We start from the raw sequence: 17,418 nt of genomic DNA on the forward strand, positions 1-17,418 counted from the left end.
GTGGCTGGAACAGAGATCGGGGGGATGGTGAGCAGGCAGATCCCTTCTCATCTACAATAATAGAAATAGTATGTCGGCATACGGTACTTACTAAAACAATGCAGCCACACACATGGAGATTTGATTAAATTAGTGAGATTGATTAAAAATGTGATTATATTAGTGAGAGTATATATATTCTAAATACCGTATTTTCCGGCGTATAAGACGACTTTCTGGATGCAAAAACATGCATCCAAAGTCGGGGGTCGTCTTATACGCCGGGTACAGTCTCAGTACTCACTTTTTTTCCCCAGCGCTTACAGTCTAACATGCTGCGAGTGCGAGCGTTAATGATTTCAAAGCCGCACCTTCACTGCAGAGTGTTCTGTGATAGGAGGAACAAAAATCTTCCCAGCAGCGCCTCTGTTCTTTGTTCCTCCTATCACAGATGCCTTCTCATCCTCGGACGAGATGAGAAGACGTCCGTGATAGGCGGAAAACATAACAGAGGCGCTGCTGGGAAGATTTTTGTTCCTCCTATCACAGAACACTCTGCAGTGAAGGCGCGGCTTTGAAATCATTCACGCTCGCGATCGCAGCATGTTAGACTGTCAGCGCTGGGGAAAAAAAGTGAGTGTTATTGCACTGGGGGGGGGGGGGGCAACAAGTTCAGGCACAGTGGGGGCAAGTGATGGCAATGTGGGGGCATGTAATGGCACAATGGCAATGTGAGGGGCAAGTGATGGCAATGTGGGGGCATGTAATGGCACAATGGCAATGTGGGGGCATGTAATGGCACAGTGGCAATGTGGGGGCATGTAATGGCACAATGGCAATGTGGGGGCATGTAATGGCACAGTGGCAATGTGGGGGCATGTAATGGCACAGTGGCAATGTGGGGGCATGTAGTGGCACAGTCTGGGCATGTAATGTAATGGCACAGTGAGTAATGTAATGGCACAGTGAGTAATGTAATGGCACAGTGAGATTTGAAAAAGCCTGTTTCTGTCAGCGGTTCTGGCTCCCCCCTCAGCTTCCAGAAAGACAGTAAGAAGGGGGTAGTCTTATACAGTGAGTATATCCCAAAATCAAAATTTTTCATGGAAAATTAGGGGGTCGTCATATACGCCGAGTCGTCTTATACGCCGGAAAATACGGTACCCCACCAAGGTTAATGGTGTCCCGGTGTAGAAATATATATTTTTTTCTTAAATATATTTGCTGGCATATTCGTGAATATAGTGAGACCACTATATGAGTGCATAACTAAAGAACATCCAAATGATTATTTAAATCAATGGATAATAATTACTGATAATGTAAATAGATGAATATATTATTGTCCGCAGCCTCTGATCATCTCCTGTACCATGTCCGCAGTCTCTGATCATCTCCTCTACCATGTCTGCAGTCTCTGACCATCGCCTGTAGCATGTCTGCAGTCTCTGACCATCGCCTGTAGCATGTCTGCAGTCTCTGACCATCGCCTGTAGCATGTCTGCAGTCTCTGACCATCGCCTGTAGCATGTCTGCAGTCTCTGATCATCGCCTGTAGCATGTCTGCAGTCTCTGACCATCGCCTGTAGCATGTCTGCAGTCTCTGACCATCGCCTGTAGCATGTCTGCAGTCTCTGACCATCGCCTGTAGCATGTCTGCAGTCTCTGACCATCGCCTGTAGCATGTCTGCAGTCTCTGACCACCGCCTGTAGCATGTCTGCAGTCTCTGACCACCGCCTGTAGCATGTCTGCAGTCTCTGACCACGGCCTGTAGCATGTCTGCAGTCTCTGACCACCGCCTGTAGCATGTCTGCAGTCTTTGACCATCGCCTGTAGCATGTCTGCAGTCTCTGACCATCGCCTGTAGCATGTCTGCAGTCTCTGACCATCGCCTGTAGCATGTCTGCAGTCTCTGACCATCTCCTGTATTATGTCTGCAGTCTCTGATCATCTCCTGTATTATGTCTGCAGTCTCTGATCATCTCCTGTATCATGTCTGCTGTGTTTAGACTTTGCTACATGCAGGAAGTGTTATTGTGTTTTTTTTTTTTTTAAAAGATAGAAAAATAAAATGGAGTACTATATATTTTTTTCATGACAGCCATGCGCACTTGCGCTGCAATCGTGATGCATGGCGGAATCGAATCGTGGACTTGATAATCGTAATCGCATCGAATCGTGAGACTGGTGAAGATGCGCAGCCCTACTGCACTGTCCACCTCAAACCACTGCACTGTCCACCTCACAACACTGCACTGTCCACCTCACAACACTGCACTATCCACCTCACAACACTGCACTATCCACCTCACAACACTGACTTCTACACTGCACTGACTTCTACACTTATACCGACACCAGAAGTTTTTTTTTATTTATTTAACTTTGGCTGCTCCCTCTCTCCCCAGACCGTATCCACCCCCTAACCTGCAACTTGTATCTTCTATCAGTCTGGAGGTGAGGGGGGGGGGGGCTGGAGGTGAAGGCAGCAGTGTTCACAGGGGTGGAGGCGGGACTCCAGAAGCCAGCACGGTCACGGATAGGCCAGCCCCACCGTGATCACGGATAGGCCAGCCCCACGCACATGACCCCATTCACTAATGCTCGGAGATGGCAGGTCGGGAGCCCGCTATCTGGGCATGCCGACCCACCATCTCAGAGCAAGACATGGCGGGCCAGCGGTTGGACACCCATGATCTAAAGCTCTAAAAAACAGGGTTTTTAAAACCGCTTACCTGTAAAATCCTTTTCTTGGAGTACACCACAGGACACAGAGCCATTCTTTACATAATGGGCTAAGGGTCACTGTAACAGGAGTGACTTTAGGGGCACAGGGTGAATGAGAACCCCACTATGGTCTGTGCTAGTCACATTTAATGCGGTCAGATATTGTATATATTGTGTATATATATTGTGTGTTGGCTGATGTATACTAGTAAGCTTGCTGTGATGAAAGGGGTGGGGTGTGACTGCATTCCATTGTCTATTGTGGTAATTAAGTCTGCTATGTGGATTGGAGCTTGGTAGACAGTCTGAATACCTATTATGGGATGTTAAAGTGTCTTGCTGTGAGGAAAGGGGGGGAATCACTCCAGCAAACCCCCCTCCCCTGCTAAGACTGTTTACTGAAGGAGAAGTTTGAACACACCTGACCTGTATCACCATTGTAATTGGACAATTTAACCCACCCTGTTTCCCAAGGGTGGGAGGGATGTATTTTGAAGAGAAATGTGTTACCATGTGCAGATAATAAAGTTTCATTCCCTGTTTTGAACCTCAACCAGAGCTGTGTGTCTAGTTTCTGGGGGGAATGGAATATCGTGTACGGATTTAACCCCTGTCCCATTTGGGGTTCCGTTACAATTGGTGGCAAGCAGTGAGATGATCCCACAGCCTTAAAGGACAGCTACAAGGACACAGGACAATGGAGACACAGTAGGAACGGCTGAAGCACTCTACCCTCAAGGACTTACTGGAGAGCCGGGGCAGAGCAGCCAGAAACCATAAGAAGATGGACGTGATCACAGAACTTGTCCAAATGGATGGAGCGGAAAGACCCAACATAACGGAAAGGCCCAGCGTAACAGACAGGACCCCGGAGGAAGAAAGTTTTGATCGGGCTGTTAAGCTAAGACTGGCACACTATGGTCCTAACCCTCCACCGGAGATCATAGACCGGGTTATAGCTGCTGTGGACGCAAATTGGCTACGGAAAAGACGTCCTGCAGCAGCAGAAGTCACAGCAGCACCAACTGAAAGGAGAAAGATAAATTTTGCTGCTTTTAAGAACTTCATTGAAACTGAAGGGGAGATTGATGGGTACCTTGCTGATTTTGAACGGCAATGTGCCCTACACCGGGTGCCCACAGAGGAATGGGTTACCATTTTGTCTGGGAAATTGTCCGGCCGGGCCAGTGAAGCATTCAGGGCCATTCCAGACAAGGATATTATGAACTATGGACTGGTAAAAGAAGCACTTTTGGCCAGGTATGCCGTCACACCAGAGGCATACCGGAGGCGGTTCCGAGAGACAAGCAAGCAGACTGGAGACTCATATACCGAGTGGGCATGCCGCCTACACCGCACAGCATCCCACTGGGTCGATGGATGCCAAGCAGAATCCGGGGAAGAGGTGCTGCAGGTGTTCCTGCTGGAGCACTTCTTTGACAAACTGTCCCGGGAAGTCAGAGAATGGGTCCGGGACAGAAACCCTTTCTCCTTGTCTGAAGCAGCTCGCCTGGCGGACGAATACACAGACGCCCGCAAACTGGACAACTCTGTGGTCAAGACCACAGCTCGGGTGGATTATGGATCAGCGGCACCCCCGCCGCCTATTGCCTACAAACCCCAGTCGGACCATCCTACAACACCACCTCCAGCGGCCACTTATCCTCAGAAGCCTAGGTTCAACTCCCAGGACTACTCACAGTCCATCAGGTGTTTTGGGTGTAAACAGCTAGGACACAGAAAGCTAGACTGTCCATTGAATCCACCCAGGCAGTCACAGTCATGGAGACAGCCAGAAAGGGGGAACCCCCGCACACCCATGCCTGCGGCCCACTGCGTTGAGGAGGAAGAACATTGGGACGTTCTGCACGAGGCAGATCCGATACAAGCAGCTAACCAGGACAACAGGCAGCAACACAGGCAGACTGTCTGGGTCAATGGAAAGGTAGCCAATGGACTACGCGATTCTGGGGCCACGATGACCCTGCTACAGAAAAAACTCATCCCAGAGAGCCAGCACACCGGAGACACCGTAGCCGTAAGAGTAGCGGGAGGCACCGTCTTCCGGCTACCCGTTGCCCGGGTTCACCTGGATTGGGGGGTTGGTTCGGGACATGCGAATGTGGGGGTGATGAAGGATTTGCCAGCAGATGTACTACTGGGGAATGATTTGGCCCCCCTTATTTCTGCGTACGCCCCGATGTGCCCCGCTGAAGCCCACACAGTGACTACCTGTGCCCAGACCCGCGTTGCTGGAACCAACTCGCTTGCTGCTGAGACCCGGGTAAGACTACCTTCCCCGACATGTACTGTAGATCCGGCACAATATCACAGTCTAAAATGGGAATGTGACAAGTTGGCCAGTGAGAAATTAGAGATGCAACGACACTATGTCATGTATTATGAGATGTCCCGTGGCTTGAACATTGAAATGCACAAACAGGCGGAAATTGTCAAAAGATTAAATGGGATTTGCATCCAGGTGGTGCCTTATCTGTCCCAAGAGCATCAGCAACAGGTTTTGGGAGCCATTGAGAGAGCAAAGCAAGTGAATGTTCCAGAGCTGAACTCCATTATTCACCTTCACCATCAGCTACCGACCTGGTAAGCCAGATGGCAATGCTGATGGTTTATCCCGGCAAACAGACGTTATCCCGGCCTCCTAGTTCCGGACATCCCCAAGTTGACCCGAAAAGGATCAAGCCGGGTCTGCCAGAGTGTTCCACAAGGAGGGAGCCATGTAACAGGAGTGACTTTAGGGGCACAGGGTGAATGAGAACCCCACTATGGTCTGTGCTAGTCACATTTAATGCGGTCAGATATTGTATATATTGTATATATATATTGTGTGTTGGCTGATGTATACTAGTAAGCTTGCTGTGATGAAAGGGGTGGGGTGTGATTGCATTCCATTGTCTATTGTGGTAATTAAGTCTGCTATGTGGATTGGAGCTTGGTAGACAGTCTGAATACCTATTATGGGATGTTAAAGTGTCTTGCTGTGAGGAAAGGGGGGGAATCACTCCAGCAAACCCCCCTCCCCTGCTAAGACTGTTTACTGAAGGAGAAGTTTGAACACACCTGACCTGTATCACCATTGTCATTGGACAATTTAACCCACCCTGTTTCCCAAGGGTGGGAGGGATGTATTTTGAAGAGAAATGTGTTACCATGTGCAGATAATAAAGTTTCATTCCCTGTTTTGAACCTCAACCAGAGCTGTGTGTCTAGTTTCTGGGGGGAATGGAATATCGTGTACGGATGTAACCCCTGTCCCATTTGGGGTTCCGTTACAGTCACCAAAATGCTTTCTTTTAATTTTGAGGTTTATGGCTTACAGCTAGCAAAATATATTGTGAATAAGTTAATTATTGTGGACTCATGGTGTCATACTCTAATTAGCTAATTAACTCAAAACACCTGTAAAGGTTTCCTGAGCCTTTAAATGGTTTCTTAGTCTGGTTCAGTAGGTTACACAATCACAAGGAAGACTGCTGACTTGACAGCTGTCCAGAAGACAGTCATTGCCACCCTCCATAAAAAGGAGGGTAAGTCACAAAAGGTCATTGCTAAAGAAGCTGGCTGTTCACAAAGTGCTGTATCCAAGCATAATAATGGAGAGTTGAGTGGAATGAAAAAATAGGATTTTTATAACAGCTTACCTGTAAAATCTTTTTCTTGGAGTACATCACAGGACACAGAGCCTTGTTAATTACTTAATGGGTTATAGCTCACCTTCAGGTGCTGGACACTGGTAATTGATATAAGGAAAGACAGGATGGACAGCCGCACTGCAAAAAAAAAAACATAAGGTTGTCTTTATTGTAAAAAAATGGATAAAAAATGCACTACAAAACAAGCAGAACACAGGGAAAACAGCCTACGCGTTTCACACTCTGATTAGTGCTTAGTCATGGCTAACATAAAAGAAAACACACTTAAAATATTTATGATTACAGCTAAAACATGTGATAGGCACTGACCAACTGCGGGTAATACCCAATTAGTGAGGGGAACTTCCTAGACCGATCGGAAAGTGTCTTCACATGTGTGTATGAAATTTACCCAAATGCAAAATTGAACTCGCCTTTAGAAAAACACCCAGGTATATACATATAAAAATAAAGAATAACAATTTGAAGTGTGCAAAGCACTCCCTTTATTGGAATAAATAGCAATATGTGAAACATAGTCTATGGGACATTCACAGTTGTTGGCTTATGTCGTCCATGCGACTGTATCATATTGTGGGTAATAGTAGTAGGTCGGAAACAATCCGACATGTCATAAGTGTATTAACCCCAAGGTCAGTGCCCATCACATGTTTTAGCTGTAATCATATATATTTGAAGTGTGTTTTCTTTTATGTTAGCCATGACTAAGCACTAATCGGAGTGTGAAACGCGTAGGCTGTTTTCACTGTGTTCTGCTTGTTTTGTAGTGCATTTTTTATAATTTTTTTACAATAAAGACAACCTTATGTTTTTTTTTTTTTTTTTTAAGTGCGGCTGTCCATCCCGTCTTTCCTTATATCAATTGCTTCGTGCATTGCCAGCACCCTTGATTTCCTGAACCGTTGCTGATTTTCCCAACACACCCACCTGGAGCGGTTACTCCCTTCCCTTCGTCTGCTGGACACTGGTGTGATCAATTAGACATAAAATGTCCTCCCTATGTTATATACCAGGAGCGCCTCAGTTTTTGTAGCAAAGCAATGAGTGTCCCAAAATCCTCAAATAAGAGGGGTGGGAGCTCTGTGTCCCGTGATGTACTCCAAGAAAAGGATTTTACAGGTAAGCTGTTATAAAAATCCTATCGGGGCAGATCCACAAAGATCTGCCCCGGCGCAGCGTATCTGAGATACGCTACGCCGCCGTAACTTACTTTTTTTGGTTTGAATCCTGAAAGAATGGGGGGGGGGCGTGTTTCATTTAAATGAAGCGCGTCCCCGCGCCGAACGAACTGCGCATGCGCCGTCCCTAAATTTCCCACCGTGCATTGCGCTAAATGACGTTGCAAGGATGTCATTGTTTTGACGTGGACGTAAATTACGTCCATCCCGATTCACGGACGACTTACGCAAACAAAATATTTTTTTTTAAATTATACGTGGGAACGGCTGCCATACTTAACATTGGCCAAATAGCAGCTTTAACTATATGCCGAAAAAAGCCGATTAGAGACGACGTAAAAAAATGCGACGACCGCTCATACGTTCGTGGATCGTCGGAAATAGCTAATTTGCATACTCGATGCGGAAAACGACGTGAACGCCACCCAGCGGACGCCGAAGTATTGCATCTTGGATCCGAAGGCGTACGAAGACGTACGCCTGTCGGATCTAACACAGATGCCGTCGTATCTTGTTTTGAGGATTCAAAACAAAGATACGACGCGGGAAATTTGAAAGTACGCCGGCGTATCAGTAGATACGCCGGCGTACTCGCTTTGTGGATCTGTCCCATCTTCTTTTTCGTAAATCACGGGTGACAGACATTTTTAATTAGGTAATGTGGGGGTGCTCTCGCGCCTACCTAGTAAACCTTGAGATGAGAAATTAAAAAGTGTAATGGACTGGGGTGATAATGCTGCTCAATCTGATGGTGTATAAGTATAAATAAAAATACAGTAAAGTGATGAAAGATAAAGTGACGAGCGCAATAATGTGACTGTGTATCCAATGTGTTAATCAGTGAATCAGACTGATAATAAACTAAAAATGAAACACAGTGCTAAAAAAACATCAATAATAAATGAATGATTTAGCCAGCATGTGGCCAGTGAAAATACATGCACAAAACAACTGCAAAATGTCAGCAGACAAAATGAAATGAAAACTAAATTCGTCCTGAGAAAATAGGCTAATAAGCCTTAAAGTATCATGTGCAAAAATACAATGTGATGAAAGTTCCATAAAGCTCTCCAAAGGTGGTGATGTAGTGTTTTCAAGGATCTTCTAATGTGGATCTTCAAATAATGTGTGCTCACAAAGCGCTTACCTTCCCAAAGAAGTAATCAAGCCTTGATTATATGGATGTCCATCAGGGGTGCTGTTGGATCTGCAACTAGCTATGGATGTCCAAGGCGTCCTATGTAATCCTGTATTTGTAAGCTCCAGACTTCTAGTGGGCAACGATGGTGCTCAGCATGGGGAAATAAAAGAGATAGCTTCCCATAGTGCAGTAAACAAGGGCTGGTTTATTTATAAAAAATGCTACATTTGCATTGTTCACAGCTTCCTAGTGTGTTGCTTAAGTCAGTCCGTCCCTTACATGTTATGCCACGTCACGTGGCTTCATCAGAGGTCGTGACGTGACGTGGCGTAACATGTAAGGGACGGACTGACTTAAGCAACACACTAGGAAGCTGTGATCAGCTGTTTTTTCTAGTTTCGTTTTTACCTTATCTTTGACAATGCAAATGTAGCATTTTTTATAAATAAACCATTTTGCAGTTGTTTTGTGCATGTATTTTCACTGGCCACATGCTGGCTAAATCATTCATTTATTATTGATGTTTTTTTAGCACTGTGTTTCATTTTTAGTTTATTATCAGTCTGATTCACTGATTAACACATTGGATACACAGTCACATTATTGCGCTCGTCACTTTATCTTTCAGACATTTTTAATTACTTAATGGGATGTCCCAAAGCAATGCTTAACCTAAGGGAAGGGGGGCACAGATTAAAAAGAAGACCGCCATCGGACAAAAGGACCTATACTGCATCCTGCAGCACACTGCGCCAAAAAGCGGCATCATCTTGCCGTCTTACATTCACCTAAAAAGAAATTAGTGAATGTATGCGCTGGCAACCTAGTTGCGGCCTTGAAAATCTGAGTCATAAAGGCTTGGTAATGCACCGCACATAAGCGCTTACTGTCCTGGTAGAGTGCACTCTAAAAGAAACAGGGAGAACCCTCTCTTTAAACCACAAGCCTGACTAATAACCTGATGTATCAACATTGAAAACAGTTGATTTAGATGCTGCCTGCCCTTTCCTAGGGCCTCCTGGTAGCGCAACAAACATCAGTTTTCCATATCTGAGAAGCCACTTCAGATAGGCCTTGACTGCTCCGACTATACGAGAGAGTGTAACCATTTTTTTTTTTTCAAATAACAATTTTTTATTTATACAAAACTGTTCACAGTCTGCGATAGAACACATACATTAAAAGGTCAAAGCAAACATGTGCCAAGAATTACGAAGACTATTCCCACAAATCGCGGGAGTAGGAGGGATTGGGCCAATGGCCAGCGAATAATGGCTATAAGAAAAACTAGTGCCTCCAACGATCATGTCAGTAAACCTAGCACAATGAACCGTATCACACATTTAGTGTCGCAACCAACACTGCAACAGTAGTCAATTAGAAAGAAGGGGGAGAGAGAAATTGAAAGAGAAGAAAGAAGGGAAATACAGAACAAGAATAGGTTCTAGGTTACCGTGTCAGCTCCCACACCCGGCGTATCCTACCGCCAATGCCATTCCCTCCAGACCTCATCGTGGCCGTCCAGGCCATCACGCATTCTGGCCGTCATCTTCTCCATCAGTTCCACATCCTTGATCCTAGCGTACAGGGCCTCCTTTTGTTGTTAATAATAATAATTAAGTATGGTCCTATACAAAGGAAATCTGCCAACACTGAAACTCTCTTGCGGAGGCTACCGCAACCAAGAACACCAATTCCCTTGTGAGAAGGATGAAGGGAAATGTGGTGCATCGGCCCAAGGTGCTGTGCTTGTAAGCCGACAAAACTAGACTTAACCCCCCGGGCACAAGGACGACTTAACTGGCGGACTTATATGCGTTACCCCTGTATAAAGGCCCAGGTCAAAGACTGTGAAGCAAGCGGCCTTTGAAAACACTGACTAGGCCAAGATTCGACCCTTGATGAAACTTAAGGCTAGCTCCATCTCCTTTCCTAATATAGGAAGGTAAGAATTCTATCTATCTATGACATACCTGCCAAGGATGCCATCCCTTGGTTTTACACCAGAAACATGGGCCTCCCAGATCCTAGGATACATTGTCCTGGAGGCCAGCTCTCCTGTACTAATCAGGGTAATTGTCACTGATCCTGAAGCCCCGCTCCTCAAAAATGCAAGCTCAAATAGCCAAACCATTAATTTCTATGTTTGCAAGACAGGATGGAATACCGGCCCTTGCAAAGTAGGTCTGGACGAGATGCAAGGGACCCAGGGTCCTCTACTACCACACTTACGATCCCTGCACAGTAATGTCGCCTGGACCTGCCAAGGATGCCATCCCTTGGTTTTACACCAGGAACATGGGCCTCCCAGATCCTAGGATACATTGTCCTGGAGGCCAGCTCTCCTGTACTAATCAGGGTAATTGTCACTGATCCTGAAGCCCCGCTTCTCAAAAATGCAAGCTCAAATAGCCAAACCATTCATTTCTATGTTTGCAAGACAGGATGGAATACCGGCCCTTGCAAAGTAGGTCTGGACGAGATGCAAGTGACCCCGGGTCCTCTACTACCACACTTACGATCCCTGCACAGTAATGTCGCCTGGATCATGCCAGAGCTATTGGGTCGACTTCCGTTCCCCTCTCATATTGCACAGAAGCCGCTTTAGTTGCGGCACTGGGGGGGGGGCATATAAACCAGTGACAACTGGTCCCCCGGGTCACTAACGCATCTGTCCCGTATGCGAGTGGATCCTTTGTCCTTGACACAAAGCTGTCCAACTTCTTGTTGAACCTGGACGCCAATCAATTTTATGTCTGGGGTACCCTCTCTCTGGCATCTGGTCAGAAAAAAAAGGTGTAGAGGCTAGGACAGGCGAGGGCAAACTCGGCCCTCCAGCTGTTTTGAAACTACAAGTCCCATGAGACATTGCAAGACCCTGACAATCACAGGCATGATTCCTAGAGGCAGAGGCATGATGGGATTTGCAGTTTCACCACAGCTGGAGGGCTGAGATTGCCCACCCCTGGGCTAGGGTGTAGAGGCTATTCCCCCCAGGAACCATTGTTGACAGCTCCAGAGAACCACCTACCAATTCTCCATTTTATGAAATGAAGATTGTCAATAGGCAAGGCCCAAGCTCCTCTGCCCAACCCAGAACATGGCTCACTTCCTTCTGATCGCCTGACTTCCAGCGACTCCTTGATAAATGAAGTAAGCCACTGGTGTGGCATTGTCAGATTATACTTGACAGAACAAACCTGCAACCAAAGCACCCAGGCCATTACGCAAGACGTGCCATTCGAAGCTTTAGAATGTTGACAGACCAGGCTCTCTTGGAGCTTAACCACTTCCTCTGGGCAGTGGTTTCTTCCGGGACTGGTCCCCATCCCTTGAGGGCAGCCTTCTTATTCACCACCTCCCAGGTAACCGGCATGAAAGACCTTCTCTTTCTGCCGATCTTATTCGTCAAGAACCACCAACTGAGACTGGCATATCCCTGGGACCAAACCCTTTGAATAATGCCAGGTTAGGATCCTCTTGTTCCAGGCAGACAAAATTATGTTTAAAGCAGCCTTGAATGGAACTGAGCATAGGGGACCGCTTTGAATGAAGCTACCATCATTCCTAGCACCTTAAGCAAAAAAGGTGAATGGAAGGAACTCTTCCTTGCCTTGACCACGTAGACCAGCTTTCTTATAGTGCTGATTTTGAGGCCAGAAAAAAAACTCTTCTTGGGCTGTGTCCCAAACACTCCAAGCTTCTTACCAAACATAAGAATGTACCTTTAGACTGGGATCCTAACCCAGGTGTTCCAGATACTTGCCATCGTCGGAACCAGCCTCGTCCCCAGGGGGAAGAGGGCTACATGCCCTGTCCAGGTTGGACGCCGTCCACCTCATCGCGGTGGCCACAGAGGCTTGAGGGGCAGGCGAGCCCAAGGCACCATGCTGGACACAGGCATTTCTGTGAAAACAAGCCTCTCTGTATGATCAAGTATCCTTGAGTAATCAATGACTCTTGTGTGACCAAGCATGTTTATGTGGTCAAGCATCTTATGTGACTAAGCACTTAAATGTGACCAAGCATTCTCATGCGACTATGTGAATAAAAACCGCAGAGGTGATCAAATACCACCAAAAGAAAGCTCTATTTGTGGGGGGAAAAAAAGGACGTCAATTTTGTTTGGGAGCCATGTCGCACGACCGCGCAATTGTTAGTTAAAACGAATCGCAAAACCTGGCCTGGGCATTTAGCTGCCTAAAGGTCCGGGGCTTAAGTGGTTAACTAGCTGAAAGTCATAATCATCAAAACTAAAAGAAAGAAACGCTTGAAATATATCACTGTGTGTGTGTAATGAATCTATATAAATATATGCATTTCACTTTTTTAATTGAATTACTGAAATAAACTTTTTGATGATAGTCTAATTTTCATGCACCTGTATATGCAAGTCGAAAGGTCAGAGGTGGGGTCACAAGCAGATGATTGGTCTGAGAAACCACATGGCGCAATGGAGGTTTCTGTAGACATAAGAGCTCAAATGTAGTGAGACAACATCTAAAAGCGTCCAGTGATGGAGAAATCCGATAAAATTAACCAGCTGAAGATTTTGCCAGAAATATAGTCCTGCATAGATTGGATCTACAATCTGGTGTCCCAGCAACCATCCACTATAAAATGCAGGGCCTGAAAAAGGACAGCATATTTAAATTCCTGGAATCTTGAGTCATTTAGGCCAGGGCTAAAGGAAGGCTCCAGACTATGGGGATAAGCGGGGAAGGGTTCGGAGAAATGTAGGAAGATTGGAACATTTTGGAACAATCGCGCCAGATTTCACCCACCGTATTCATGAAGGAATCATATTAACAATCCCCGACACACCCAGGTAGTGTCCAAGGTGAGTGGTGGGACCACACCGGAGTGAGACAGCAATATCATAGACCACCGAAGGTCAAGAAGATCCCGGCCACTACATGCTTTTCTGCAGCTTCTCCAAAGTCTATTGAACCAACCAAAAAAAAGCAAAGTAAAAAAAAAAGTCTAGCTTTAGAATCACTCACTTCCTGCCGAGGACTACATGTCCCATGAGGCATTGCTCCTCACACATTCACAAGTTCTCAGGCACTTACTGGCCTTTATGGATTGTGTACTGAGCTATATGTGTGCTGCACTGTGTCTTCTGACATGTACGGATGGTGTAATGAGCTGTAGGTGTGCTTTACTGTAATAATGCATTCTGTATGCAGGCCAACTAATCAAATTTTGAAAATTGTTGACAACTATTTTCATAATTGATTAGTTGTTTAGGCCCTACATTATAATTATAGTTGCTACTAATAGTAATGAAACAGGTAGCATTTTCATTTGTAAAAATGTTGATTGGTTACTTTGAACAACTATAAAGGGTCCATTCACACTTATGTAGCATGGTAATGTGAATTACAGAAACACACGATTGTCAGTGTGGTGCTATTTATTTTAGGGTTTAGCAATACCTTTTTAAAAAGCTCGGAAATAAAAATAAAAAAACTATACTCACTGGCTATGCAGGGAGTGGAAGCAGCTGGCTCAAGCTCTCAGCAGCTCACTGAGAGCCTAAGCCAGTTGCCTGTCCAGGCATCTGGGTGGATCAACATTAAAGTTGTAATCTCTCCATATTGGACCAGCTCCGTGACGCCTGCCAACAGCAAGCTTTAACCCACTGTCAGCTGAAAATGGTTCACAGGACTGAAGCACTCTTGTGACCCACAGGGGAAGTAGGGCCAAAAGCGCTTTGACCCTACTCCTCTAAATAATGGGCTGCCTTGTTACACAGTGCCTTCCGGCATAATTACAACCCCCCTCCTCTATATATATATATATATTAGGGCTTGACAAATCCCGGTCGCCAGGGCGACTAAAAATAGTGTCCTGGCGACTTGGCTTTTTGTGAGCTGGCGCCATCTGGTGGTGAGCCGTTGGTATTACAAGTTATTACCACCAGATGTGAGCTGGCGCCATCTGGTGGTGGCTGTTGGTATTACAAGTTAAGCATTACAAGTTAAACAGCAATTCTAATGTAATTTTTCAGAATGTTTCATTATTTTCACTGCCATCTTATTCCCTCTAATTAGAACCCCCAAACATTATATATATTTTTTATCCTAACACCCTAGAGAATAAAATGGCGATCGTTGCAATACTTTCTGTCATGCCGTATTTGCGCAGCGGTCTTACAAGCGCACTTTTTTGGGAAAAAATTACACTTTTTTTTATTAAAAAATAAGACAACAGTAAAGTTATCCCCATTTTTTTTAATAATATGAAAGATAAAGTTACGCCGAGTAAATTCATACCCAACATGTCACGCTTCAAAATTGTGTCCGCTCGTGGAATGCCGACAAACTTTTACCCTTTAAAATCTTCATAGGCAACGTTTAAAAAAAATCTACAGGTTGCATGTTTTGAGTTATAGAGGAGGTCTAGGGCTAGAATTATTGCTCTCGCTCTACCAATCGTGGCCATACCTCACATGTGTGGTTTAAACACCGTTTACATATGCGGGCGCTGCTCACGTATGTGTACGCTTCTGCGCGCAAGCTCGTCGGGACGGGGTGCGTTTTCTGGCTCCTAACTTTTTTAGCTGGCTCCTAGATTCCAAGCAAATTTGTCAAACCCTGATATATATATTCCCTAAAAAAAAATCCTCTAGTTAATTCAGCCTGCTGTACACATCATATTCTCAATTAATTCTTATGCTGCTCTAGGTACTTTTTTTAGATGATAACAGGACCCTTATAGTCTAATGAGATTGTTAATTTATCTATCGAGATATACTTGCATATAGACGTTCATAGCTATGACAGTCGTTAACCACTTCCCGCCACCGGGATCAGTGGCTCTCCCTGTCAGAGGGGGGGTCTGTGCTGACAATCAGCACATTGATTATCAGCACAGCCCCTTAAGATGTGTCACAACACCTTTTAAATGTGCCCATAAGCTGTCAGTCAGTGCCCCATAAATACACAGATCACAGTGGCAATCAGTGCCCATATCAGTGCCCATCTCAGTGCCCAGCAGTAAAACCTGTCAGTACCTCATGAGTGTTGCCCATCAGTGCCACCTGTCAGTGCCAATCAGTAAAGCCTGTCAATCAGTGCCCATCACAGCCGCCAGTCAGTGCCCATCACAGCCGCCAGTCAGTGCCCATCAGTGCTGCCAGTCAGTGCCCATCAGTGCTGCCAGTCAGTGCCGTCTATTGGTGCCCATCAGTGCTGCATATCAGTGCCCATCAATTCTACATATCAGTACATCCTCGCCAGTGCCCATCAGTGCCACCTTATCAGTGCCAACTCATCAGTGCCCATCAGTGGAAAAACACTTTTTCAAAAATGTTGTTCTTTTTTAGTTTGTTTAGCAAAAAATAAAAACCCCAGGGGTGATCAAATACCACCAAAAGATAGCTCTCTGTCGAAACAAAATTATAAAAGTTTGGGTACAGTGTAGCATGACCACGCAATTGCCATTCAAAGTGCGACAAAGCTGAAAGCTGAAAATTGTCCTGGGCGGGAAGGGGCAAAGTGCCTGGTATTGAAGTGGTTAAATGAGTCTCCTACAAATCCCTGATGTACTAGCAGAGGCCACTAGAGAAATTACCTACTTCCAGGAAAACGCCAACCAAGATTGAGGCCCACAAAACAGTCCTTAGGGGGATACTTATTAAATACAGAGCATGTCTTGAGAGGACGAATGGAACAGCTTAACAAACTCCTTACCAAACTGACTTTTGTGGAATTCCGCCACAAACATGCCCCTCTCACTCCCTAGAGTTGGAGCTCAGGACACTACGCAAGCATATTAATGACTTGCTGCTGTACAAGACCAAGGTGGCATTGCAACGCTGTCGGCAAACCACTTACAAGTCAGGAGACAAATTCTCTGGCTAGGTCTATCTGGGAACAAAAACTTGCAGCCTATATTCCCCCAAATGATGTGCCCCAATGGCCAGAAGGCCACTCTGGCGGTGCAAATATCACAAGGATTTAGGGACTTTTATTCTACCTTATATAACTTACCGAACAGAATGACCTCTCAAGTGGATATTGAGGAATAAATTGAGACCTCTCAAATCCCGTCCCTTCCCGCAGAGGAGCTCCAACTAGCGATTGGAACCATGAAACCAGGTAAGGACCCGGGTCCAGACGTGTATACTATCCAATACTACAAAACCTTTCTTTGATCATTGGCCCAAGAATAGTAAGGTTTTTCAATGCATTAGGAGCTGAAGCCATCTTTCCCAGAGACACGCTGAAGGACCACATCTCCCCAATCCTCAAGGAGGGCAAGGAACCCCCTTCCTCTCCTATATAGACCAAAGATGGCCATTTTACATTTCACAAGCCTGAAGGAGCACACATTCTCCGAACGCAAGCTCTACCACGCCCCCTGTCCTTCACGGCTGACGCGCTTGCCGTGCTGATCTCATCCAGCCTCGGATACCATCGGAGTGCCTGGGACTGCTGATCACCCCTGCTCAACTAGACCGACGGAATGCCCATGATTTTGTAATACACAAATGCCCGCTTACTTCTACTCAAATTTTAGTTGAATACGTTTGAATAAACTTGATGCTTTTACCTTAAAATTTTTGTAATTTTGCTTTGTTTAATTTATATAAACCAGCTTTCATTATATCTGTACCTGTTCCACAATGATGCTGTTCTGCACCAAGTTTCTCTCTTGAAGGTGTGACAAAAAACTTTTCATGTTTGGCATAAAATCAGTGAAAGTAGACAC

General features: G+C 45.5%; 1 protein-coding gene across 5 annotated transcripts in view; it reads right to left on the reverse strand.

Annotated features, from left to right (window-relative positions):
- Positions 1-17,418, reverse strand: part of TERT (telomerase reverse transcriptase) — a 194,568-nt gene that overhangs the window by 110,354 nt on the left and 66,796 nt on the right. For all 5 annotated transcript variants that reach the window (XM_040353379.1, XM_040353378.1, XM_040353380.1 and 2 more), the window contains one exon: positions 17,323-17,418. In XM_040353379.1, coding sequence (XP_040209313.1) covers positions 17,323-17,418 — 96 coding nt within the window. The remainder of the gene's footprint in view (positions 1-17,322) is intronic.

The sequence above is a fragment of the Rana temporaria genome, chromosome 5, assembly GCF_905171775.1.
Source record: "Rana temporaria chromosome 5, aRanTem1.1, whole genome shotgun sequence".
Lineage (NCBI taxonomy): Eukaryota > Metazoa > Chordata > Amphibia > Anura > Ranidae > Rana > Rana temporaria.